Source organism: Centroberyx affinis, unplaced genomic scaffold, assembly GCF_046629955.1.
Source record: "Centroberyx affinis isolate AG114_WGS23_722 - 3 ecotype Tasmania unplaced genomic scaffold, CSIRO-AGI_Caff_v1 ptg002987l_1, whole genome shotgun sequence".
Taxonomy (NCBI): Eukaryota; Metazoa; Chordata; class Actinopteri; order Beryciformes; family Berycidae; genus Centroberyx; species Centroberyx affinis.
In genome coordinates, this window is record NW_027281093.1 from 68,028 (window position 1) to 93,524 (window position 25,497).

Here is a 25,497-nt window from a genome sequence, read left to right on the forward strand (position 1 = left end):
TGGAGGTACAGTGTCTTGCTTTTTTTATTCACCGAGTTGTTGGCATTTTTAGGGTTTGAATCACAGTTTAAAATTTGACACAAAATGACCAACAAGTTGCTACATTAGTCTTTGGTTGAAGCAATAGCGTACTGCCATCAACATGTCCTTTTTTAACACAAGACACAAAGGTGCTGGGACGAGAAAGTGAGTCCAATATGTAGCACTGATTCAGTTTTACCATTTCCAATAAAAGACAAATAGAAACCTGGTTACAGGTGGGAGTATGACATTTATTTGCATTGGTAGGTGAAGGAGAGATTGTCAAGTGATCTTGTTTGTTTTACTTAGTAACCTAGGAACACACCGTTATGCACATTGGTAATATACCTGAGCTTGGCAGTCTGGCCAAAATAAGAAACTGAGGACAAATACACAAGCCTTTGCCAGTTAAGATACACAAAGAGACAACATGCCCATTTTAAAAGGCTTGATCTTCATACAAAACAATAGAAAAACAAAAAACTTGTTTAAGGCAACCTTTTACTAGTCTGAGAATGACTGGTAACAATGAAAGAGTTGACCTGACATCAGTAACTATATGCACATAATGATGTAGAGCTCTGGATGTTGAAGCTGTATTTCACAAAAGTCATGAAAGGTTGTTAAATTATGGATGCCAGGTAGTGGGTTATACAAAGGAACTCCAGCTATAGTACAAACTGTACAGTGCTATATTACACATGCAAATTAGGGCACAGTCAAGCTATAATCTCTCTGTTAAGTGGTGGCTCATTTCCTACTTTCCCCTAAAAGGTGCACCATGAATAGGCATTACTCTAGAGAGGATTTTAACTGTAGAAATAAAGACAAAGAACATTTGAATCAATTTAAAATTTGTCCTTGACATTCTAGAAATGAGTGTTTGCAGACTGACAGTCAACACTGCTCTTTAATGCTTAATGCAATAATTTACATCCATGTAATCTTTCAAATAAAAAAAAAAGTGTCAAAGAGCTACTTAAACATTGTGGTTCTCAACACCCAAGCATGGAAGGCTGTTTCTATGAATCAATGACAAACCGTCTTCTTTTGTATCACGCACACCACAACAGCCTCCAACGACAACAATGACAAATTTTCTGTAACAGTTATACATAATACAAGTCATTACCATCCCAATACAGTCATCAAACTTGGCATTTTAAGACCTTATTGGACATTTGAAATAAATGGTATAGGCTTAGTACAGTATCTGGGGGGCAACTGTGCAACAGAGAAAAATAAAACAGGCGCAATATGCAAAAGCAAGAATCCAAATTATCTTTGTTGCCGAAGACAAAAAAAACCCAACATGTTTTGCACATTAATATAGGATATCATTACAAGTTTTTCACAAGTAGCAACACTGAACAGAACATGTCCAATAATTTACTTATTCTTATTATACCCATTCTGCATGTGGTGCTGTGGTAACAGTATTGGATCATGTTAGTGGCCTTGGAGGCAGTGTGTGCATTAGCCATTTCTAATAACCACTCATCTTTTTAAAAAGTGTGATTAACTCTTGAGGACTGCTGACAATGTACAATTTTGCCCTATTCACCACCTTAATTACAATGATGTCCTCAGGATAATATACAGTGAATGAAGGGTTTATCAATGTCTCAAAGCAGTATTTCTTAGGAAACAAACATCAACACCTTAACAGTTTGATATTTATGATAGCAAAAAGTAAGGTTATGCAAATATTGCAAAAATTATAATAGAAAGCAAAGACTGAGAATTTCAATCAATTCCTATACATATTCTTGGACATAAATTGTTAAAACACATTAAAGTTTGTTTGCGTTGAAATCAATGGTTTTCTCCTTCAACATACTAAGTAGCACCTTTACTGTACTCAACCCCACTGCTGTCTTTTCAAGTCGATCCCTTCACAAGCAGAAATACTTCCTCAGTTGTTACCATTTATTTCTCAGAGAAACACGTCTTACTATCAGGCCAGAAGATGAAACAAACTCAAATCTGCACCAATGGAAAATAACTTAATAATGACAATAATACTCCCATATCTCAATATACATTATTTGTCCTCACATTCACTTGGCAGAAGCCTGTACTTAATACTACATCACCCCCTGCTTCTCTACATAGAAAAGAAGAAAAGGACATTTTGATGTCAGCAACTAACAAGTAGGGACAGAGTCAGTAATGGCATGTGTATCCTCACTGAAGAGTGGAGGGGGTTGAAGGCTTGATTTTGAAAACAAAAATGTGAAGATGGCAGGCAATCTGGTTGCAAACACTAACACAGTAACGCACCAAGTCAAAAAAAGAAATTATCTGCAGGAGAAAAAAAAAAAACTGTTAGGAAAACAAATACCTCTCAACATAGACAAAACAACCATTATTGAGCAAATATAACCAAACACATAAATACCCAATTTTATGTCATTTAATTTTAAGCGATATTCCATTTTGATAGAACATTTTCACTTCTTTTTAACACATGGCTCTGGAAAAGTTAATGAGCAAATACAATGCACCAATATTGCCTGCTATTGGGACTAGTACCTCCATTAAACCTAGTCAAAAGAATTCTCAGAACACATATTCAAACATGAAAAAATAGATCAAGGAAATATTTATTCATTCTGTGTATACTTTAAGTAATAATTTGGGGTATTTGAAAATATTGATATTGAGAAATGGGAAAGTGAGATCCCAGGACAGCTACTGCTAGTGGTTGACTGCTCCTCAACTCCTATGGAGGTGTGGCTGCTAAAATGTGAAAATGTTATTATCAAATTTCCATGACACTGCTTTTAACTATGTATGTCCTTGACTTGTAGTGACATCAATTTGACTCCCAACAATGTTCAGTTAGTGAGAGTACGTGCCTACAATCACTATTTTATTAATAATGCACTTTGCTTAAGTATCGAGTATTAAAATGCCTGTCATATGTTGTGCCGTAGTTGTAATAATTGTGTTGGGATGGAGGAGGGGGATTTCATCATCTTCCCACTGATAAAACCGAGACGTAACACAGAAGCAACAAGTGACTGTAACATGACAATGTCATGCTACCTGCCTGGTAATCAGGAACAACCTTTTCTCTTAAAGATACTTTTGTATAACTCACCCACTCTGAAGTGAAATACTAAAATGCATCGGCAGTTTTGCAGGGCTTGACATAAGCACTGGCCCGGTGGCCCGACAGTATGTTTACAACCCCAGGGCCAGCTGATAAAGCCTTATAACTGGCCCGGCGTGCCAGTAGGATCCACAAGCCTACAAAGTACACAAATGTAGTAGCCCTCCTGTCCCGTCTGGGACTGGACCGATTACTTTTTACGCAGAATTCCTGTGGAATCCTATGATGAAGAAAACGGCTAAGTCTGCTGCAAACTATACAGATCCATGCCTGCATATGCTAACAAGTGAGTCAATGTGGAAAAGTTGTAACAGTAAGGTTGAATACAAAGTTTGTAGCGAGCTAGCCAAACGGAGGGTAATGCTGGAGCAAATGCGTAGCTTTCCTTGCAGAGTTGCCACAGACCAGTGAACCTAAGATAGCATTACCCTGTCAGTGGTTGCCACCTAACAATTTTTTTGGCTAATTCTAGGCTAACTTCTAGTGAACAGGGAATCAGTTGGCTTAACCCTAATTATCTACTAGGCTAAATACATCTCCCCAAAATAGCTATACAATAGTTACATATAGATATGCAAGTAGATAAAAATGTAGATAAATATTTATTTAAAATCAGTCATTGTAAGCATATCATGTATGTACTTTTAGGGATTCCGCTATCTTCAAAGGGCAGCCTGTAGACAGGTGCACAGGTTTTGACCCCCATGCCCAAAGTGCCGAATACATGTGAGCATAGGGAGAAGGCAAGCCAGTCAGCCCCGCCAGTGCTAGCTGGTATTCATGTTATTTTTGTCTATATTTTTAGAGTTTATAATAGTTCTAACCATCATTGAACACATGTACACAGTGATAAAAAGCCTTACATTAAGGTGAAAATAAATTTGATGTTAAAATAATGCCGAAACAACAAATTATTTCAGGGTCAGTGGCTTTAATGTCAGGGCCAGTGAATTTAGAAAGTTACCACCTCCGAAGGTGGTTTGAGCAATCGGATATCAAACCGTCTCCAGTGCGTCTTGGTTGCATTTACACTTAGCTTTTTTGCGGATGGCTATCCAATCTGATATTTTATATCTATTTTATAATTGGACTTACATCAGCTTACATCAGTCTTACACCAGTTCATTCAGCATTGTTGTCTTCAGCCTTTCATCAGCTAATGACACTGAATACTGTTTTGTTATATGCCAACTTGAGATACTGATTCAACTAATTTTAGTCCTATATCAATACTGTTATCATTTGCCCAACATCAGTTAATGCCTCAGTTTGTTTCAGTCTTGTAATGCTGTTGTCAGTAGCCCGACATCAGCAATTAACTCAGTTGTTGTGACCTTGTTTTGTTTGGTGTTCCTCTTTCAATTTTCAAAACTTTTATCCTTGTTTTCTAAAGCCTTCATTTATAAGGTGGCATCCATAAATATTTATATATTTTCTTGTGATTGTATCCTCATATACCAATGTATATCTTGTGTTTTACTGTCCTACATCTATCAGTATATATTTCACAATCATGCATATCTTTGGTGGTGTTTTTTATTTCTTAACACACTCATCTTCGCTAACATTCAAAAGCTGGCAGAGCTTGCTCTGCAATCATTGCTCGCATCAAAGCTTCTTTACTTTCTTAATCACATCCAAGGGTTTTCTTCCGCCTCGCTTTAATGAGGGCGGTGGTCTTCTACCATTTATTCTTCATTAATTTTACCTGATCACTCTGCAATATTGTCCTTTGATCTCTCAAAGCCATAATTGATTGGTACGTGAATCATGCATCGTTGGTAGTGGTAGTTTTAAAAATGCACTCCATTCTTCCTTCACCATTTCAAGGTTTTACACAAACTCTTGGTGTAATTTTGAATCTAAACTAGCCTCCTATCTTTCAATTTTTAGCTGGCCTTCAATCCAAAATCATCTCATAATTGTCCATCCTTTACGTCTTTAGTGGGCTCCACTGTTTGTTCTAACACTAGAATATACTTTTGGGGGACATCCTAATTCCTACATCCATCCACAGATGTACTCCAAACTTCATCAATGGGAGGAGTTTCACCATGAAGCTTACGCTTAAGTTTTTCGAACATGTTTCGCTTCTGAATAAAGTTTTCATTTGAGCATTCAACCTAGTTTCTCCTGATTGAAGTTTATAGGAAACTACCTAAAACTACCCACCTCTCTCTAGTTTCATTCATGCTTTCTCTCTCACCCAATCAGAGTTGGCAAACACTTTCCCTTTTTCCAAAGAACCAAATCAGAGTTAGCTGTCACTTTCCCTCTTTTTCAGACAGCCAATTGTCTAAGTGGCCGGGAGTATATACACATCACCTACTATGCTATTGTGCTACTCCCAGGACTATGCTGTACGCTGCTGTCATTCCAGTCGCTGTGCTTACCTTCGCCCCTCCTCCACCCCACTACCACCACCGTCAAGGCTCCAGATGAACTCCCCAGAGGGTTATCCTAATTCCTATGTCCATCCACAGATGTACACCTAACTTCATGAATTGGAGGAGTCACCATGGAGCTTACTCTTAGGATCTGCATCCTCTTTCAAGACACAACATCAAACTGAATTTTATACACTTACATTGAATAGAATTATTTGTTGGGAGCTGACAAACACTATCAGTTGTTTTTTGGCTTCAGTTTGATGGTGAACTGTTGAAAGGACTTTCAAGTATGATAGTGCTATTTTTATATACATTTGCAATGCTACAATAATATCATGCTATTACTTAGTCTTGGGCTACTCCTGATCCATTAAGCGAGCCCTAATGCAGGAGGAGTACTTCTGTTTAAAACATGTTTGTTCTACTACTTTTATTTTACAGCACTTCATGACTTTACTTCTGTATCTTTTCTTAACATTGTTATTAGTGAAGTAGCACTTTTAATGTGTGTACTTACCAGTGCAATCCACAGCACCAGGTACTCATCAATAAAGCTGTTGAAATACTGATCCAGAAACAGTAGCCCTGGTCCCAGGAATGCTAAATCATGTAGATGCATCTCACTTTTTGTCATATGTGCTACCTATGGACAGACACATATACCATACAGAGTGAGCATCATACATAATACATGGAATCATGACATCCACAGTGGTATGAGGAGTATGTTTGACTTACGACTAATTTATTGGTGATTTTGGCTGAGACAAAGCCAAAGGCCAGGATATAAAGACAGGGGTGTTTCTCGAAGAGCTGGACAGCAGATTTCTTGTATATCATCATAGCCAATACTATAACTGAGCCAATATGTAATACTGGAGATAGGACGCTGGTTCCCTGGGGAGAGAAGCACAGCGTCAGGTTAGAGAGGCAAAAAGCAGGAGGGGAAAACAAAGAAACAGACAGCAAGTGGCAGTGGAATTTACTAAGTAATAGTGTAGAGGTGCACTGATGGTATCTGTAGTAGGGGGATCCAGATCCAACAGCAAGCCAATAGATTTTGCCAAGCTGACTTCTCCATAAACAACTGGTAGTGCTGAGCAGGGAGGCAGGAATTGGCAAGTGACCTCTGAACACAGACACCAAGCAGGTGGTTGCGGTACTGCAGTTCTGCCCAAAAATATTTTTTCCGGTTCATTTTCAATGGCGGAGACCATCTCTCTCCTTACTATATAAAAAGGTACCGTCATGCTCCATGCTGACTTTCTAAAATGTATTTCTTGCAAATAGACTCTGAAACCAGTGATCGTTTGTTTTGAAATCTTACGATACTCGTCTATATGTAGTAACTGCAGGGCTTCTTTTCAACCAATATAGCAACAATACTATCGCATCATCAAACAAGCACAGATCCTGTACAGACCCACGGCGCGCGTGTTCAATTCTATGCACTGAAGCACTGCCAAACAGTTAAATTACCTAATTCCACTAAATACCACAAGGTAACGTCACCTACCGTTAAAGTTTGTAGGGCAACGGAGACGAGTTACTGTCTACAAATCCCTGTTACTAACTGTGGAATGTTAAGTTCCACTTTTCTTTTCACTACATACTTTTCACTCTGTAGATTGAGTTCAATGCTGCTGGTCTGCTGTCTGTACATCTCCAAATGACAGACATGACATGATGCGCACATCAGGCGCATTAGAGAGCAATTTAGATCCATTTATGTGACAAACTTTTGATATTGTGCCTCTGTCTGGGAAACACTGCATCTCACAGTCAAAAGACGCCCTCTAGAGGCCATCTGACGAAGTGCATCTCACTAAGCGTTACCTGATTGACTGACTGACCTGAATTTGACTCATGATGCCCTCGGCTGCGCCGTGGGAAAAAGGAATATCGTCAATAGGTACGTTTTGGTATCACTCTAGCCTACTTCCTGATATCTTATACTTTAACGACATGAGCTTTGGCACAATATTAAAACTTTTCCAGAAGAAGGTATAATGCTGACATGTTGCTACTAGTGACATTCATAGGCAGAGCAGCTACTGCTTAAGAGAAGCTAAATGCATTTGTGGTTTATTTGGCCTATTATTTAACCTACTGCGCTGTTATTTATCAGTGAACCTATTCTGAATACACTGGCTTTGTTAAAGCTGCAACAAGCAAAATTTTCTGACCACTAGAGGGTGACAGAAACCGCAACACACTTGTAAATAAAACACAGCAAAAACACTGCACTATTGAGGCCTACTAAGGACAAATATTGCAAAGCACTGTGAATAAAGGCTAACAGCTAAGCTAAACGTACCTACTGAGAAGTGTCACCGGTTACCAGTCTCGCTTTGACCGAACATTCTCCCGCTGAAGGTTACATGTCCCACAATGACAAGTGAAGAGGTAGGTAGCAAGTTTACTAGTTTAACAAGTTTACATGCTCGCTTCACCGCTTGCTTCATCGATTCCACCATTATGAGAATTTTTTTCAGGAATGGGAGGGGGTGAGGGTGGCTTTTAAACAGTGAGGGAGGAGCCAAGCTAGTTCAAAATAAAAAAAAAGAAAAGCTACTGAATGGCCCTGGTGGAGCTTCGTTCTAGAGCATAATTTGACAACAAGCTTTAGAAAAGAAGTGATAACAGCAGCACAGCTGGATGCTGTGTGGATATTGGTTTATATCATTATGTCTCAATGAAATCTCCACATAGCACACGTTAATTTTAGGATTGGTTATAAGGTCTGAATAAACTGTTTTTGTTAACCTATTCTTAATAAGCCATTTTAGCCATTAATTAGCTGGTTTTATCTGTTAACCTATTCTGAATAAGCTGGTTTTAACCGCCAACCTATTCTGAATAAGCAGCTTCTATCTGTTTATCTATTCACAATTAACTGTTTATAACCTGTTAACCTATTCAGAATAAGCTATTTTTATCTGTTAACCTATTCTTAAAAAAGTCATATTCTCTAGCAGCTAGAGCATAATAGGCTACAGTCTAGCACAAACTGGCCATTTTTGATCACTGGCCAAGCAGGCCACTAAAAAAAAAAAAAAAACTAACAATATTTACTGGCTTGGAGCTCTGAGATAACACTATTGGGGTACTGGGAAAATGGCAATGTCAAGCCCTGCAGTAGCAACACACTACCTCTTACAAGTATCAATGGGAGAAACAACATTTCAGAACATACATTTTTTTAGGCATCATTGGCCCCTGTTGGAATCTCCAATTGAACTATACTACTACTTCAACTGCATATAATAGACTATAAGACAGTGGCTGGCCCTTAGAAAGGAAAGAAATATTTTCTGTCAATAAGAGCAACATTCATGATGGGTTTATTTGGAGAGGCTCTGAGGTTTCCAGACTTACTGCTATTGTGGATCCATTTTTGCCCACACCTCCAGTAAAAATAACTCTGAAGTAATTGGTACACGAGAAGATGGCCCCTAAAAAAGTGCAGATGGCAGGAACTATTTTCATCTGGATATTTATGATCGGAATCTGTGGAGTCAAGACAACACAATACCACAATTAAGCTACTATAATACAACACAGACACAACTAACTCTGAAAATATGTGTTGACCATTTTGGATTTTACAGCTATTAGTTATGATCAACAATTTTGATCAACACATTTACATCCATACTTAAAGGATCATGAAAAATGGTTAGAGAATGGTAAAAGTGTCTAGAACAGCTTAATAGCAGAGCAACATCCTTTATTATTTCCCATATAACTATTCAATTACAACAGTCAAAATCAGAACAAACATTAGGGCAGCATCATAATCAATCAGCAATAATCAGTAATTAGTGCCATCATTATCATCATCATGTTTTTATGGATTATCAATCTCATTAACATCAATCTGTGGGAATTTGAGCCAATTAGAATTACCAGTGACTGCCAAAAAGCGGATCCTCCCACGGCGGCCAGCAAATACATGGTTATTATGAAGATTTGCACCTCAGTCACATCAATGCTGAGTGGAAGGAAGAAAAGCACAGGGGTTTACAGCAGGGATTAGTGATGGATCATAGATCTGTAAGCACACAGTAACCCCACAGCCTTCTTCCACACCACCCTAGCCTGAATACTACAGTGTTCTTTTAAACTAGACAGTTTTTGCAAAGCAGGTTAATTTTTCAGCTTTAAACAGCATAGACTGGAAGATTCCATGTAATTCAGTGGAGGTCAGAGGTCACTGTGGAAGGAACAAGTGGTCAGTCATGGCACGGGGACAGCCAAGAGGTTTACCATCATGTTCCAAAAGCAGGGACCAACAGTGGCTGTCAGCATCTGTAACCCTGCTAGACAGATCTGCAACTCTGTTATGTCAAATCTATACACAAAAAAACATCAATATTTACACAATTTTGGTTGCACAAATAATAACTACACACTAATGGAATGGCTAATACTAAAATAAAACCATTTGACACTAACTTAATGCCTATGACCTATTCACAGTGAGCAAAGGGTCTGGTTTCAGTTTTGAGGAATGCAAAGCTTCAAGGGACTCAAAACACCTATAAGGCTAGGTTCACACTACAGGTTAAGTGGTGCAAATCTTATCTTTTTGCCTAGATGTGGGATGGGAAAATAACTATTACTATATATCACGGTAAAAACAATGACAATTATGACACCACCCCTAATTTTTTTTTTTTTTTTTAAGTAGCCTGTGAAGCTGTAACTAGCTAGTGTTCCCTTTGCAGGAGATGGAACATTCCAACTAGCGACGCTAGGTTATAAGCCTGCTGGGTAGTGTAGTTTGGTAACTAATTTTGTTGTTCATGTAAATAATACTGAATGGATTTTTGTGAAATTAAGCCAAGTGTGTTGTGTTGATGCTTAGTACAACATATTTCAAAATCAAAGCCGTATGCTCTTTACATTGCTTATGTGAAGTAACCTCCCATATAGGGTCAAGTCAACCATATGGTTGATGGAAATAATGTCAACTTTGGCTCCCTATTCATAGTATTCCCATATTGTCAAACGCATTTCCTACCAATATGGTGCTTTACCATGTACACAGCTCATTGGCTTGGCTGCCATTTGACTATAGTCACCTGTTATTTTCCTACCAAGATGGCCGTGTGGTGATGGAACAAAATACAATGAATAAAGGAAGTGACCATGGTAAACACATGGACATAGTCATGGCTGAAATGGGGGATAATCAGGCTGCGAACAATAAATCAGCATCACCATCCCTGTCAAATCCTCCTCCTAAGGTTTTCATCTTCTTAATAATTATCGAGATAATATTGTATATTGGGATAATTTTGGCCAAGATAATCGTACTATGAAATTTTCATATCGGCACAGGCCTACATGTGACACAGATCAGATTTTTTCAGTGCAGTGTGAAGACCACAAAACATCTGGAATCTGATCTTTTCAAATCAGATTTGGGCCACTTTCGTATGTGGTCCTAGATCTGATACATATTCATGTGGTTTTTTTATGTAACACTCCGCTGCGCAGGTGCAGATCACTATTGTCATCACTCAGTGTCGGCAACGGCTCACTTGCAAAAACATGGAGGACAGCGACAACAGTAACGGGAGCTGCTAATAAAGCTACATGCCTTTGGCCCTTTTTCTGAACGCTTGCACCACTATTTCATTAATTTCCATGATGGACTGACGAATATGACATTTTTTATTGTTGTTCATGTGCACATGCAGGCCCTTTCAGGACAGAGGTCTGTTCACACTGATGTCGGATATGGGTCACATCCAAAAATGAATGGGAACAGTCAAGACAAAAAGATCGGATCTGAGCAAAAAATAGGAATTGAGCATTACGGCCTGCAATGTGAACGTAGCCTAAGTTGAGTCCAGGAAGTAACACAGGATGTCACATAGGAGGCAAATACTGAGCTCCTACAGGTTAGTCATTACCAAACTAAGGACATAACCCCTGAGACTACCATAATCCAAATTCAGGTGACATCAAATAAACTCTACAAGTTCTCTGCAACTCTGCAAGTTAGTCTCCCTCTACAATCAACAAAATACCCAGCTTTAACCTTTTTCCCTCCCACTGTCCTTGTGCTTCCTCATAGCCATTGCAGTCACCTACATTCACTGTGTTGTATGCAGTAGCCTGACCCCACTCATCAACTCACATGCCAAAGCGCAGGGTGCCCGATACATAGGTCTGCCAGTGGGCACAGTAGAACATGAACATGCCAGCAAAGCAGCAGAAGAACATCCAGTCAGGGTTGGTGCCCAGCTGCACTGCTATACTGGTGCCCAGCACTACAAACACTGGAGAGAGGAAAGAAAAATGTTGGCAATACTACAGTGCTTCAAATGCATTAAAACACAGTATAATAGAATCAAACAGAAACTAGGTGTTAACCTGTAGAGAGGGAGTCGCAACCATGGTCAAACAGCTCGCCCAGTGGAGAGCTGCTGTTAGTACGTCTCGCCTGCTTCCCATCGATGGCATCCAATGACTGGTAGACAAAGAGGCCGACTGCACACAACAGGTATGCCCACAGAGGAGCCTGAAACGACAGAAACACCATCATCCCATTCATATCTCACACAGTTTGGAACAAGTATTGCTGTGCCTTGCAGTCAACACAAATAGATGCACACATTAAAAACTATATGCCACTGCTGGGAGATTAACCGGGAATGTAACAATACATCACCTAGGCTGCTAGTTGGTGGATTATTTGTTTTATTCACTCAATCAATTTGACCACTTCCTTCCATCTTTCTGTAGTCACCAAGAGTTAACCCAAAATTACCAATCCTGCATGCTATTTTCCCCATGTCCTATAATGCATTTTCTGGAAAGAGTGTTTATGGACAGCAGTTAACCCCAAACAGATTTAGATGTCAGACCAACCTCAACTTACAAGCTACACATAGCATGATATGAAAACCAATTAATGGGAGAATGCTGTTCACTCCTACCTGCTACATGTTGCTGTCACTGGTTATGCTGCTCACTCCTACTTGCTGCTGTCACTGGTTATGCTGCACACTTCTACTACCCACTACATTTTATTTTTACCTATTTATTGTTCTTTTATTGCATCGAGTACGGAAGCTGCAAACTTAATCTTGTTGTACTTGTACAATGACAATAAAGATATTCTATTCTATTCTGCGGTCACTGGTTATGCTACTCACTGCTACCTTTGATTTGACTAAAAAAAAAAAAAAAAAAAAAAAAAACACCTAACAGACTTAAGAACAGACTAGACAAGTGCTTTATTCTCATTTTCTGTCTCGTTTAAGACAGTGGGTGAAGAGGAGGCTGTAAAGGATTTTGCTTTTTGGACAACTGATAGGCTTTCAAACACACATTCCATGTCATAGATACGTCTACAACAATAACAGAATATTATTATTAGAGGGCTTTCTATGTTGATGTAGAGTATGCCTGGAAATTAAGTGAGTGTAAAGGAATGTTTATTTCACTACTATGCCATAGGGCTGGGCAATATATCAATATTATATCGATATCGTGATATGAGACTAGATATCGTCTTAGATTTTGGATATCGTAATATGGTGATATGGCATAAGTGTTGTCTTTTCCTGGTTTTAAAGGCTGCATTACAGTAAAGTGATGTCATTTTCTGAACTTACCAGACTGTTCTAGCTGTTCTATTATTTGCCTTTACCCACTTAGTCATTATATCCACATTACTAATGATTATTTATCAAAAATCTCATTGTGTAAATATTTTGTGAAAGCACCAATAGTCATCCCTATCGAGGTATTTGGTCAAAAATATTGTGATATTTGATTTTGTCCATATCGCCCAGCCCTACTTACAACTGAACATTTGGCCCACTTCGTAGAAAATACCGAGATATATATCGTGTATCGCCATTCAGCCTAAAAATACCGAGATATGATTTTTGGTCCATATCGCCCAGCCCTACTATGCCATCTAAGTCGCCATTTCCCACTGTGTCCAAAATGTAGGGATGCATGGGTTGAAGTTTCCGGTAATTGAGTGAAAAAGAGTGGTGCACACACTTTTCAGGCCACAATTTCACACGTGTGCACATGATCATGATTAAAGTACCACCTCTGTGTCATTTTGAGCCAGGAAAACCCCTGCCTTGTGCATTATCCATCAATCCATCCATCTTCTTTTTTATAGGTTCAAACACAAGGTTTTAGTCTGATACTTGCCAACTTTTCTATTCTCCAACAGTCCAAGCTCCCCCATGTGTCCTAAGTGACACGCAACAAGATCTAATCTAATGCTGAGTGCCGTGTGTATGTGTATGCATGTACTTATGTATAATCAGGGTTCCCACTCTTTTAAAGAAATCATTTTCCAGGACCTTTCCAGGACATTTTCCAGGAGTTTTTCTTGACAATACAGGACAGCACTTGCTCACAAACGGTCATATAATTTACCGGTAGGCCTAGTGTGTTTTATTCCTCCTTTTTTAATGATGCAGGGTTCATGATGAAGTGTCTCGGGTTCATTACAGGTGACGGCTACACCCATCACTGCTAACTGTACAATAAGGTCGTCTGGCCTCCTCTTTTAGTTTTTTTTTACTTACAAAGCTCTCCTCAATAAACAAACACCAACATGTTCTCTGTTACACTTACTTGAATTGTGGCAGTTACAACACTCACTCCAAACACTGGCTTATACTCCAGGTCTCATATGAACTTCAAACTTGGACAAAAATTGACCTATTGTTCTACCTCTGTAACAATTTCAAAATGTAATAAAGTAGTAAGTCACACCATAATGTACACTGTAAGGTGTGTGTTATTGTCAAAGCATTGTTCACCAGGTGGTATTGTAATGAGTTGTTACATGCACCCCTAGTAGCCTATAGCTGTATTGATGTAGATAAAATAAAATAAAAATAAAAGAATAAAATATTAATTTCAGTTTAAGTTAAATTTACTTTTGTCAAACAGATGACCACTGACATGTAGGCGATCTGAGTGAGGGGCTAAAATACAATAAAAATTTTCCAGTACAACATAGATTATTTCCAGGATATTTGGTCATTTTAATCAATTTCCAGGTGTTTCCATGACTGGAAAACTAGTCTCTAAATTTCCAGGTTTTCCAGGATGCGTGGGAACCCTGATAATCTATATGGCCAAATGGCGGGCAATTCAACCAAACTAAAACAGTCTCAGACAGTCCATCTTCCCTCAAAAGCTTATTCCAAAGGAAATGCCAGCTAACACAACGCAAACAAGGCCTGTTTCTTTTAGGTGGATTACTTACAGAGAGCGAATCACTGTTTATGTTTGTGTGGAGGCTACATTAGCTAACAGAGAGGAGACAACATCCCAGCTTTTTATCCACCAAAAAGTGCCTTAAATCAGCAGTGTGGCAGCATTTTGGATTCCTACAAAATGACGGGGGTTTGTTGAAGAAGACTGATATTCAATTTGCAAAGCTGCCGACAAGACGCGGCTGCCAACAGCTCAAACACATCTAACTTGCTAAGACATCTTCCAGATCACCATCCATCCTTGCATGATCAAGACAAGGTAATAAAAATAAATTGAAACACGTTTAACTTTGCGGCAAGTTGCTCACTGAAACGTAAAGCTGGTAGGGGATTAAATATAAATCAAAGAAGTTGTGAGTTGGACTTTCAGTGCAACGTAAGCCAACATCAGTGAAGCAGAAACGGGAGTATTGCAGCGGCCATCATTACTTTATATACTTTACATTTTATAAAAGCTCACCAACATGGCTGTAATCTAGTCCAAACAAAGTAGAAGTATTCCAGTGTTTCTTCTCAGCAGTGTGTCTTCCATTCCCGGGGCTGAATCAGCTCGTTTTTGTTGCATTATTTACAGTACTTTCAGTTTGCATCTGTATCAGGCTAGGTGTAAAAGACTAATCTATTGCACTAAGTCTAATCTGTTTGTTTTTTTCTTCAAAAGGCAGTTACTGTATTACTATTTCACTTTCAAATGGCAACTATTGTGAATTCTAAAAGGCAACTAGGCTACATACTTTTTTCCACTGTGTTGAAATGTGGTTTTTATATAGAGTATGCTTTTTTTTGCAGAACCAGAAGAAATGTTGTGAAAAATACAATAAAACCTGTAATTATAAAATTCTCATTTGATTTTCCCTGGCATAATAATAATCAGAAAAAACAAGAAACCGTGATTTTTCCTTACACTACAATCGTACCATCAAATGCTCAAACCATTGCTCAGCCTAAAGAATATTTGCTCTGTGCAATGATTGGGCAGATAGCAGATTCCATGGAAAGTAACCTGGCTGCTAGAGTTTGAACAGCAGACAGACAGGGACAAAGACATTCATAGCCAGTTTGTGCTCCTAGACTTTGCTGTGTGCTCCTGTTTTTTTGCAACTTAGGAGCACCAGTGGTCCCTGGCAAAAAGCTTACCGTAGAACCCTGCTCCACTGAATGAGAGTTGCCTGGATTGCATTAAAAGAGGGCTGGAAATACTGGATAGCTTGCATCAGGGAGGGGCCTCAATGGTTACGCTTCTGTTGTTAAACATGTTTTGTTCTGCTTCACCATCTACATTATTAACTACACAAACAAAGTTAAACGCTGTCTGAGTGTTCAAGAGCAAGTACCTTCCAAGGACACTAGAAAAAGAACAGCAGTGTGATCCGACAGACTTGGGGAAGCCACACTGAAGGCCTGATCACCCATAGACCTTTGCAAAAAACACCAATCCGAAAACAAAACGATAAATAGAGAGAACAACACAGCAATTCAGAAAACACAAGGCAAAGTCAGAAGGCAAAATAATCAGAATAATCAGTTGTTTTGCTACATGACTTTGAAATACACCCCACCCCGACTGTCCTACAAACTGAATAATGGGACGTGAATGAACTTGTTCATCGGGAGCTAATTTCAGCACTCTCTCACCTCATATTGAGGCATGTTCACAGTCTCGTTAAGCTTTGCAACTACAGTGGCTCATCTATGTGTAACAAAAAATATTGATTTTATATAAATAAATATATATTTTGCTGGTAAACAGACTCTTGCATACGTGTAAATGATAGGTGAATTCTGGTGAAAACAGGATGTCAGTTAGCTGTGGTTACTGCTGAGTGTACTTGGTAAAGTGAGAAGCCTATGTTTAGAAAGACTTAGTTATCGTTTTGCATCCACAGCCATTCAGCTGTGCATTTGCTCTGGGTTTGCGAATATTTAATTGACTGAGTTAATGCTGCACACGTAGCTAGGTGCCATGGGACCGTACAGCATCTGGACTCGGGGATTAAAGTGGAAAAAATTCTCAAGACTGAAACTTTGTCATGTCAAGTTGACCTTGATTTTTTTTTCCAAATCACCAATCTTATTATATTTTCAAAGAAAGATATGAATATTTTGAATGTAATGTCCTGTTAATTAAGGAGAAGGCGTCATGGCCAAAATAACATATGATCTTTGCAGACAGTATCACGATAAATAACGATAAAGTATATTTTTCTTTTGAACATAAAGTGCATAACAAGTCAATGTGCAAACAGTATAGAGTATTTTCCTGAGAAGCCTCCTCTTAAAAGAAATCCCCGAGCACCACAAGGTTCCTCAGTAGGGCTATCATTAGCATTTTACCGATTCCGGTGCCATTTTCGATTCGTCCTATCGATCCAATTCTTTATCGATTCCTACTGTATACATTTTCACAGGTACAAGACTACATACAGAGGGGGAGTTAACTTTGTTTTATTACTCAAGACAGACATTGCTGTGTAGAGTTACTCCTGTCTCAGAACTATAGTAACGGGGGATGAGAACATGTATTGGTCAAATCGCAACTACCATAGCTTGTGTTTACAGCGAACACATTCCAAATGGAAATGATTTTGCAAACGTTCAAACAAAATTTTACATATTTTACCACTTGCCCTGGTGTGACCAGTTATATTTTTTGGTGGCACTGGCGAGAAAAATGATCGCAAAATCTGGATCCCTGTAGTCTACTTCTTTTTCGCTGCCATTTTGAATTACGCTTCATTGAGGAGACACTTGTCAGCAGACTATTGGTTTGATCGTGTCGACGCATAACCAAAAACAAGTGGATAACGGAAAAGGGAGTAACTTGCCCAAGAGAAATTTGGGGAGAACATTTTAAAAATTTCAACAACAAAATGCATAAATCTGGTGCAATTTCCTCCTATCTTGCCTCCTCTTATTTCTCTCCTCCCCTCATCTCTCTTTGTCTGTCTCCTCTCTCTTGTTCAGTTCAGGTTGTGCAAAAGATAAACGGAGACACGGTTATCAATAAGTACAGTATATAAACTTAAACACCTGTCTGTTCAAATCCACCTTACAGACTGATTCTACTGTGATTCTACCGTCACTCTGAGCCTGGGGAAGACAACCCGGTCTGTTCAGAACTGTATTACGACTCGTGTATTACGCACCCCGTATTTTGCGCTAGTGGCTGAATGGGAGGATGAACCTGCAGTAACTGACTAACCAGCTAGCAGACTGCAGAGAAACAGTGAAATTTTGTTTGTTTTTGGTGATCTAATGTTACTGATCTAATGTTAATGTAATAATTCATAATGTATTCCTTTAGTTCAACTCAAACTACATGACAGTGATTGGCAGAGCAGCCTACCAAACACTAGGGCTGGACCCGAATATTCGACTATTCGGATATTTGTTCGTTGGGTAGGTATTCGGTTTTAATTTTGGGATTCGGATATTCGTTTTTTTAAATGTAATTTTATATGTAATCCGTAAGCTGGTTGCCATTGACGCTGCGAAGCAGCTTCTTTTTTTTTTTACTTTCATTCAAATGTCAGTCACATTTGCTGATCGCCATGGTGGTACAGAGAAAAAAGTACGACCTGAAATTCAAGCTGTCGGTTTCAAATTTGCTGAACAAAACTCAGGAGAAGCAGCAGCAAGACATTTCTCCGTTGATCTTTTTTTTTTTTTTTAAATCTTTTTTCTAAGGTAGGCTACCGGTATTTTGATACGGGGCTCTCCCTCTCTCTGTCTCTCTCTGTGAAACAATCAGAAAATAACATTTTAATTCTCTGATTCATCGGCTTTCTTGCTATTTCCGCTCCCTCTCTTCATTCACTTTCTAGCTCGCTCGACCATCTCACTCTCTCTCTAGCTCGCTCGACCATCTCTCTCTCTGTCTAGCTCGCTCGACCATCTCTCTCTCTCTCTCACACTCTCTCTCACTCTTGGGCTATTAATTGAAGTTATATGTATGTTAAGTATGTTTTCAGCGCTGTGTTTTTGTGAGGAGGAACTGTGACTATGTGTGAACTTTGTCGGGTGAACTGTTACCCGTGTATGGAAAGCCAAGCCAAGCCAAGCCAAGCTTCGAATATTCGCTGTTGATTACTACGGAAGCTCCGAAGCCCAAAACATGGTATTCGGGACAGCCCTACCACACACACACACACACCAAGCGTAGACAGGCGAGATCGATTTGTGTCATGGCATGTAACCTCGATGCCCAGGGTCTACGGATGAAAATTAGCTCCTTAGCCAACTCCAGAACATTTACATTGATGTGGAAACTGAAATGTTGATTAATTTGCATTGTCCCTGTTAAATAAATAAATAAACAACTAAACAAACAAGCACTTGTGGTAAACGTTTGTTTCACAAAGGAAACAGAAGAGGTGGGGTAGGTACAAGTAAGACAGGTTCACTTCTAATTATAGAGAGAAAACAAGTTTCTCTAGTCAAATCCTTTCACTTCCACTTTCCTTCCACTGAAGCAACAACAGTGAATACACAGTAGCAACAGGAAATTGTAATGATATCACAGCTGAGGGCATTGGTTTCTCCTTGTGACCATGGTTAAAATAAACCAGAAATTATCCAAGAGTCCTGCCTTGCTATGTTACAACTCTACTCCACAAAACACACACAAGATTTCTCTATCTATTGATTGATTTCCCTGTATGTTGATATATCTTCACCTAGCTGGTGTAAAATAGCAGTTGAACTGCTGTCTACTAACAACAACAAAAGAGAACAGCATTTCATAAACAAAGCAAGCTTCACCACTGCTTAGGTCCTTCCTTTCCCATACACAGACAACTTTGTGGAGGCCTGCCACAATATCATCACTGACCGCTACAATGGGTTTTTTTTCACTATTTAATTGTAGAGCTGCGTGTAGAGCATTGATTCGCTTTTAGCCCCTAATTGCCGTCTCTCGCTCTCTTTCTCTCTCGCTCGCTCTCACTCTCTCTCTCTGTCGATTGGTGTCTGTTTCTGTCTCTCACTCGCTCGCTCTCTCACACTCTCGCTCTGGCCTGTCTGTGCACCTCCCATTACACACGCGGGTGTGAGGGATATTTTACCCACGCTGCAGCCGAGGGCATCACGCGGCAAATTCAGGTCAGGCAGGCAGTCAGTCAAGTAACACTTAGTGAGATGTTGCTTCTTTGACTAAGAGATGGCCTCGAGTCTCTTGGCAGAGGAAACAAATCTAGGCTATATACAGGGGGTCATTGGACCGGAACGCACCGGTATGCTGTTCCAGGTGTGAATTTGGTGACATTACGTGCGGTCCGGTTCTGAAAAAATAAATACAGAGCAGTAACAGTGGTTGTACCTCTTTTAGGAGCTTAAAATACTGGCTTGGTTTGTTTTATGACCAAAGTTTTCTGGCTGGGCGGTGTTTGGACCTTTGGGCCAATCACAATGCTTAAAAATGAAAAACTTCACTCAACCGGGATTCCGCGCCACATTAAACAAACGCACAATCAAACAAGCAAATAGTAAACATGTTGTCCCCCACCAGTGATGTAGTTCCACCCTTGGGTCAGTCAGTGATTGCTAAGTGTACTTGAAATACAGTATGAGTGAAATTGTATAAGCATTTTGGTATGGGACAATGAAAGGACAGTTTGACCATATATTTCTGTTGCCTACTCTCAGAATTAGGCTTACAAATTATATCTTGAAATGTAGTAACTGTAATTGTCCTGTTTTTACTCAATACAGTACAAAATATAAGAACTACAATATGCAATAAATACAATCCGTACATTACACAATGTACACTACAATACAATTTATAATACAATATACAATATAACATACAACACCAGGAGCGTGAGTGTTATGAATAATATAATTGCTAAATGATAAGTGATATATGTTATTGCACAGTAGGTAAGTGGTAATATGATATAAGTAGTCAACACTGAGGCACAGTGGTAGTGCAGTGATGATGCAATAACAGTACAACAGTCCAACAACTGTACAGTAACTACAGTGTCTTGTGGTTAGAGGTTTGCCCAAAAATTCTCCATTGACTCTCACTTCAACACATCAACCACACATCAAGTCTGATGTCTCCAAGTGTGTAGCGTGTAGCGTGTGTAGACTATTATGTTACCTATGATAATTTTAACTGTATTGCTTTACCACCGAGTCCCCATTCATTGTCCCCCACATTGTATGATAACTTTAACTGTATGACCTGCTTTACCACTGAGTCCCCATTGATTGTCAATGCCGCCCCGTAGCGGCACAAAGTCAATGTTACAGTGTGACTAACTAACGAACTAACTAACGGACAGAGACCGATCCATAGTCCCCCCTTGGGTGGGGGACAATGACAAGCACAGACAGTTTAATCTGAGCCGCGGAGCTGACAGGTTGTGTTGTGAAAATGTCGAGAAAGAAGAAAATACACATTCTTTCCTATTTCAACCCAATGTGACTGATAAAACAATGTGTTCAAGTGGATTTAACTTCTTTCAAGTAGCACCGTTATGAGCGAAGCTAGGCTACTGTATTTCTGCCTCTCCCACCATGTTGACATTCCAAAACAGCCCAATGGACAGAAATCTATCCGTCAATAATTGTGTCTGTTTTCCGACGGATCAGTTTGGCTGCAGCTAGTGGAATTCAACACACGTGTCGTGATCCTGTACAGGATCTGTACTTGTTTTTCCATGCCAAGAAGACGGCCGGCTGAATTCCCAAAAAGAAGAACTAACAGGTAATGTTACTCGGAATACAGCTGGGTTTCTGAGATTAGCACATGGTATAGCTGCTAGTCAGTATCCAATGAGTGGACTGATGTTGACCGACGTTAATATTAACTTTTCAACTGAATATTTGAATATTTGCTCCCTCAATCCAGATTAATACTGAAAAATATTTTCAAAGAAGGAAAAGGACTCGTCCTGAGGAGGAGCAGGGACAGTCTGGACCAGAGGAGCTGCTGAGCAGTAAAACAGAGTAGATAACGTAACAATGTTAAAGGCTAGTAATTTAACAATGTAAAGATACAGGTGAGACTGACAGCACAGACATGTAGCAGGGCAGAGGGGCAGAAAAGCAGATTTCACTGTAAAAGGGGCCTCATTTCTATTTTTCTGTACCTTGTACACAGGACAAAGCAAGCAACAAACAGAACAGTGTAGCACTGTTTATATTTTTAAGTTATCGATATAGGTTAGGTAGTTGTTTGACAAATGGAACTATTTAAAATAGAGTTCATTAGATAATTTTTCAGTCGTCCAGGTAATGGGATCCTTTATTGATAATAGCCTATATATTGACAATATAAGAATACAACCCCCCACCCCCCCGCTAACTCACCTACCACCATAAATAGATTTGAATTCTGTGGGAAACACTGAATGCATTAAAAAACACCAGCCCTATCCTTAAACGACTACTGTATGCTATATGCTGCGGCTGGTCTAGAATACTGGACGTTGGGCTAATTCATTAAGCCAGAGAAAACTAAAACTTTGCACTAGGATGACAACACTGCTAAGTAACAGAGTGGCAGCATAGTTTTAGCATTATAAGCTAAATGTAGCATGTAATGTGCCATTAACATGATCACATACCTGACAAACATGAAATTGCATAATTTTCACTTATCCTCTTAGAGGTAGCATTACTTCCTAGTTGTTGTGTATGATTTTAACATTAGCAAGAAATCCAGTATAATTTTTGCAATAGCATCATGACCTGCCTGTTCAATATTGCTTTAGCATGACAACTGACCTGTTCAGTGGCAGTAGGGCAGTAGTAGACGAGCACTAGGGTGGTGAAGACATTGGTGGCCAGGCCAATGATGGTGATGAGGTTGGGGGCGATCCAGGAAGGGACTTGTCCCACCAGCCATTCCCAGTAGCGCTGCATCAGAGGCTCCAGAAGGGAGCGACCAGCACTGCTGTACCTAACAGGGATGGACAACAACAAAGTGAGGACCTGTTGCCCTTACCATGGACCATTAGGTGGCTCCCAGCGTGGACCAGAGACGATGACAACACAATACTGTCATGGTAGGTCAGAACTGCGAGTTCAACACATGCACCCTGCAAATACAGCGGCACCTTTGTTCGTGCTAAAGTGCACATGCACAACCCCCTTTTCACTGCGGTTTTCATGTGGCCATTTCTGACTGGCCATACTAATACTGTGTCCTGTTTGAACTCCCTTTTAAGTCTCCAGCCAGGGTCCAAAATTAAATTTCTGGCCTATCTGCCAATGGCAGGTAAACTCAGAAAATTTACCAGCAAAAAATATTTTTTTACCAGCCATAAAACTACATCATGCCAAATTTCATAAAAAATCATTATCTTAAATACTTAGTATGCAAATTCATGTTATCCTCACTTTAAGGAGCCCATTATGAAAAGTTAACATTGAATATACAGCTTTTATTCATATCTTTTTCAATGAAAAATCAACAGGCATGGTGCACCGTTACCTCATAGTACTTTTGGTACTCTGGTACTCGTAGTAGCAGTGCTTGGCACTGGTACTATGACCAAGTACACACAGTGCCACACATACACACACACACGGTACTCATGTATTGTTCTGACGCCACCTAGCTGAAATCCCCTCTGTGACTTTTCTCATTGTCTATCTCTTGATCTTCATTTTTTCTTTTGCTGATTTAACACTGGCGATGTGTCCGGATCAGTGAGGGTCATATTAGTCTCAACCGGTCTAAGCACATGAATACAGTGTTGTAAACCTGGCCGGTGATCCCATTTTATTTTTCTGCCAAACCCCAAAATTTACCCGCAGTTGGCGCTTGGCGGGTGTTCATTTTGGACCCTGTCTCCAGCATATATGCAGGTGACATGAAAAGTCAAGTGAGCATACTGTATATACCAATGCTAACTGACTACGTTTCCCAAGACTGTGCCAGCAGCCAGCTCAGTCAGAATGGTAAGTGCAGGAAGCCGTGTTACCTGTGTTCCTCCAGTCTCTTGAGCTGGTGTCGGGACAGAGGGGGTGAGGGCAGCTCGATGAGCCTGCGCAGCGCTCCAGGGGGCAGCCAGCAGGCCGCCTCCATGCCCATGCCCTGCCCAGGATCCTTGTCCTTGCCCAGGCCTCGGCGCGAACGCAGGCCCCCCTGCTGCTGCTGCCCCGTGGTGCTCATGGAGCCTGGCTGGCTGCTTGTGTTGTCCCTGATGCCTCACAATGCCTCTGCCACCGTCTCCCCTGATGTGCTCTGGAACTATGGGTTGCACACTATGGGGGTGGGAGGAGGGTAATGTTACCTGTGTGAACTAATCTGTTGTAGTTAGAGGTTGGTAAGAAGATGAAATAGGCACATGTGGAACATTCAGTGTTAAAATAAAAATCTGTGGCAGCTCTTCTTTGGTGAGATTACAGAAATATAATCATTCCATCCACACTTGTCTACAAGGAACAGTGATGACCCAACTTAGTACTGATACCAGGTTTGCTGCAAACCCAGATAAGGATGGCTAGTTCTCTTTCATAAGTGTAAATGAAAAAGGTGAAAAAGGATGTCAGTTAGCTGTGGTTAGAGATTGAGTTATCATTTTACATCCATCATACATAGCCATTCACTCTGGCTGGTTTTGCAGGTTCCTACCATGCACCCTGGCCTTTCCCACCCTGGCAGACGCACAGGGCAGGGATGTGACCAGTTTGCTATACTCCACTAAAACTGTCACTTCCACAGTGGAAAAGGCACGGTGGCCTTTCAAAATACTGCTAAATCCCACATTGGGTATGCAAATACGGTTACACATCTGTAGCTTTGTCTGTCTTGTGGCAGGGAAATTATTACTCTTTATTCTTCACTTTAAACCCTCAGGTGCCCACCAAGCCATACGTCAGCACAACAGTTCATTACTAGCTTACCCTTGTCCCTAGTACTTCAAACTGTCAAATGTATTACTTTAGCAAAGCAAGGAGTGTAATCCTTTCACATGAGTGCTAAAACGAACTGAAATCTATGCAACTTGTAGTATTTTATATGCTTATGAGTCACTCCGAAAAACGCCATTATTGGCAGTCATTCCATTCAAAACGTTTAGGAGCAAATCAACCAGGCAACTCAAGCAGACAGGATGGAGGATAAACTTGGTCGGACATAGCAGTGTTTACCAGTTCTTACTGTGACTGTCAGCAACACATGTACAGTTAGCGACCAGCTAGCGAACAAACTCGGCTACTTAATTAGGTACCGTAGGCTAGCTGGCTTTATGTTAGCTAACGTTAAATGTGGCAGCTGTTGGTAGCATTAGCAGATTAGCCGGTCAGACTGTAACATTAGCTTAGCAGGTACAGAGGAGTTGTGTCAATATCATAACATTATTAATCTCGTTTGGCTTGACAACTATTCTTTATACTTACGTTTATTAAATTGATATTTTTCCTTCGATATTTGGATAAAATCGCACCATCCCCTTACCCCTCCGTGATGACTACAGCTAGCTAGCCTAACTAGCTAGCTTACCGTCAGAGAGCGAGCTGCTGAACATACTAGAGATATATCGACTGACCTGGAGAGGTAAAAGGACAAGAGAGCCGCGGAAATGTCCGAGGCGGCGGTGGAGGCAGTTCACACCGAGGGAAGGGGCCCCTCTCTAGGGGGTAGATTTCAGATTTTCCCTTAATGACTAAAAATAGCGAAGGGATGTTTAGTTGCTGCAGGTGGGATCACCCAGACTCGTCCCACTAGTTAACACAG

The 25,497-nt window shown here is 40.0% G+C and overlaps 1 protein-coding gene across 3 annotated transcripts; it reads right to left on the reverse strand.

Annotated features, from left to right (window-relative positions):
- Positions 1-184: 184 nt before the first annotated feature.
- cept1b (choline/ethanolamine phosphotransferase 1b) lies at positions 185-25,497 on the reverse strand. 3 transcript variants are annotated; one of them, XM_071537171.1, is made up of 10 exons: positions 25,310-25,497; positions 23,741-24,023; positions 22,539-22,713; positions 11,917-12,064; positions 11,681-11,822; positions 9,439-9,523; positions 8,908-9,039; positions 6,268-6,426; positions 6,047-6,172; positions 185-2,325 (listed from the first exon to the last, which is right to left on the reverse strand). In XM_071537171.1, exons 2-10 carry the CDS (start codon positions 23,929-23,931, stop codon positions 2,209-2,211), a joined length of 1,275 nt encoding a protein of 424 aa, XP_071393272.1. In that variant the 5' UTR covers positions 23,932-24,023; positions 25,310-25,497; the 3' UTR covers positions 185-2,208. The 3 variants fall into 3 exon arrangements, with proteins under 3 accessions (XP_071393272.1, XP_071393273.1, XP_071393274.1); XM_071537172.1 differs by lacking the exon at positions 25,310-25,497 and adding an exon at positions 25,161-25,269; XM_071537173.1 differs by lacking the exon at positions 25,310-25,497 and having other exon boundaries at positions 23,741-24,052.

Coding starts and splice junctions, on each gene's coding strand:
- cept1b (XM_071537171.1), bottom strand. CDS start 23,931: ATGAGCACCACGGGGCAGCAGCAGCAGGGGGGCCTGCGTTCGCGCCGA. Junction 9,040..9,438: donor CCGCTTTTTGGCAGTCACTG/GTAATTCTAATT, acceptor TTGACTCCACAG/ATTCCGATCATAAATATCCA. Junction 6,427..8,907: donor AAAATGGATCCACAATAGCA/GTAAGTCTGGAA, acceptor TTCTCTCCCCAG/GGAACCAGCGTCCTATCTCC.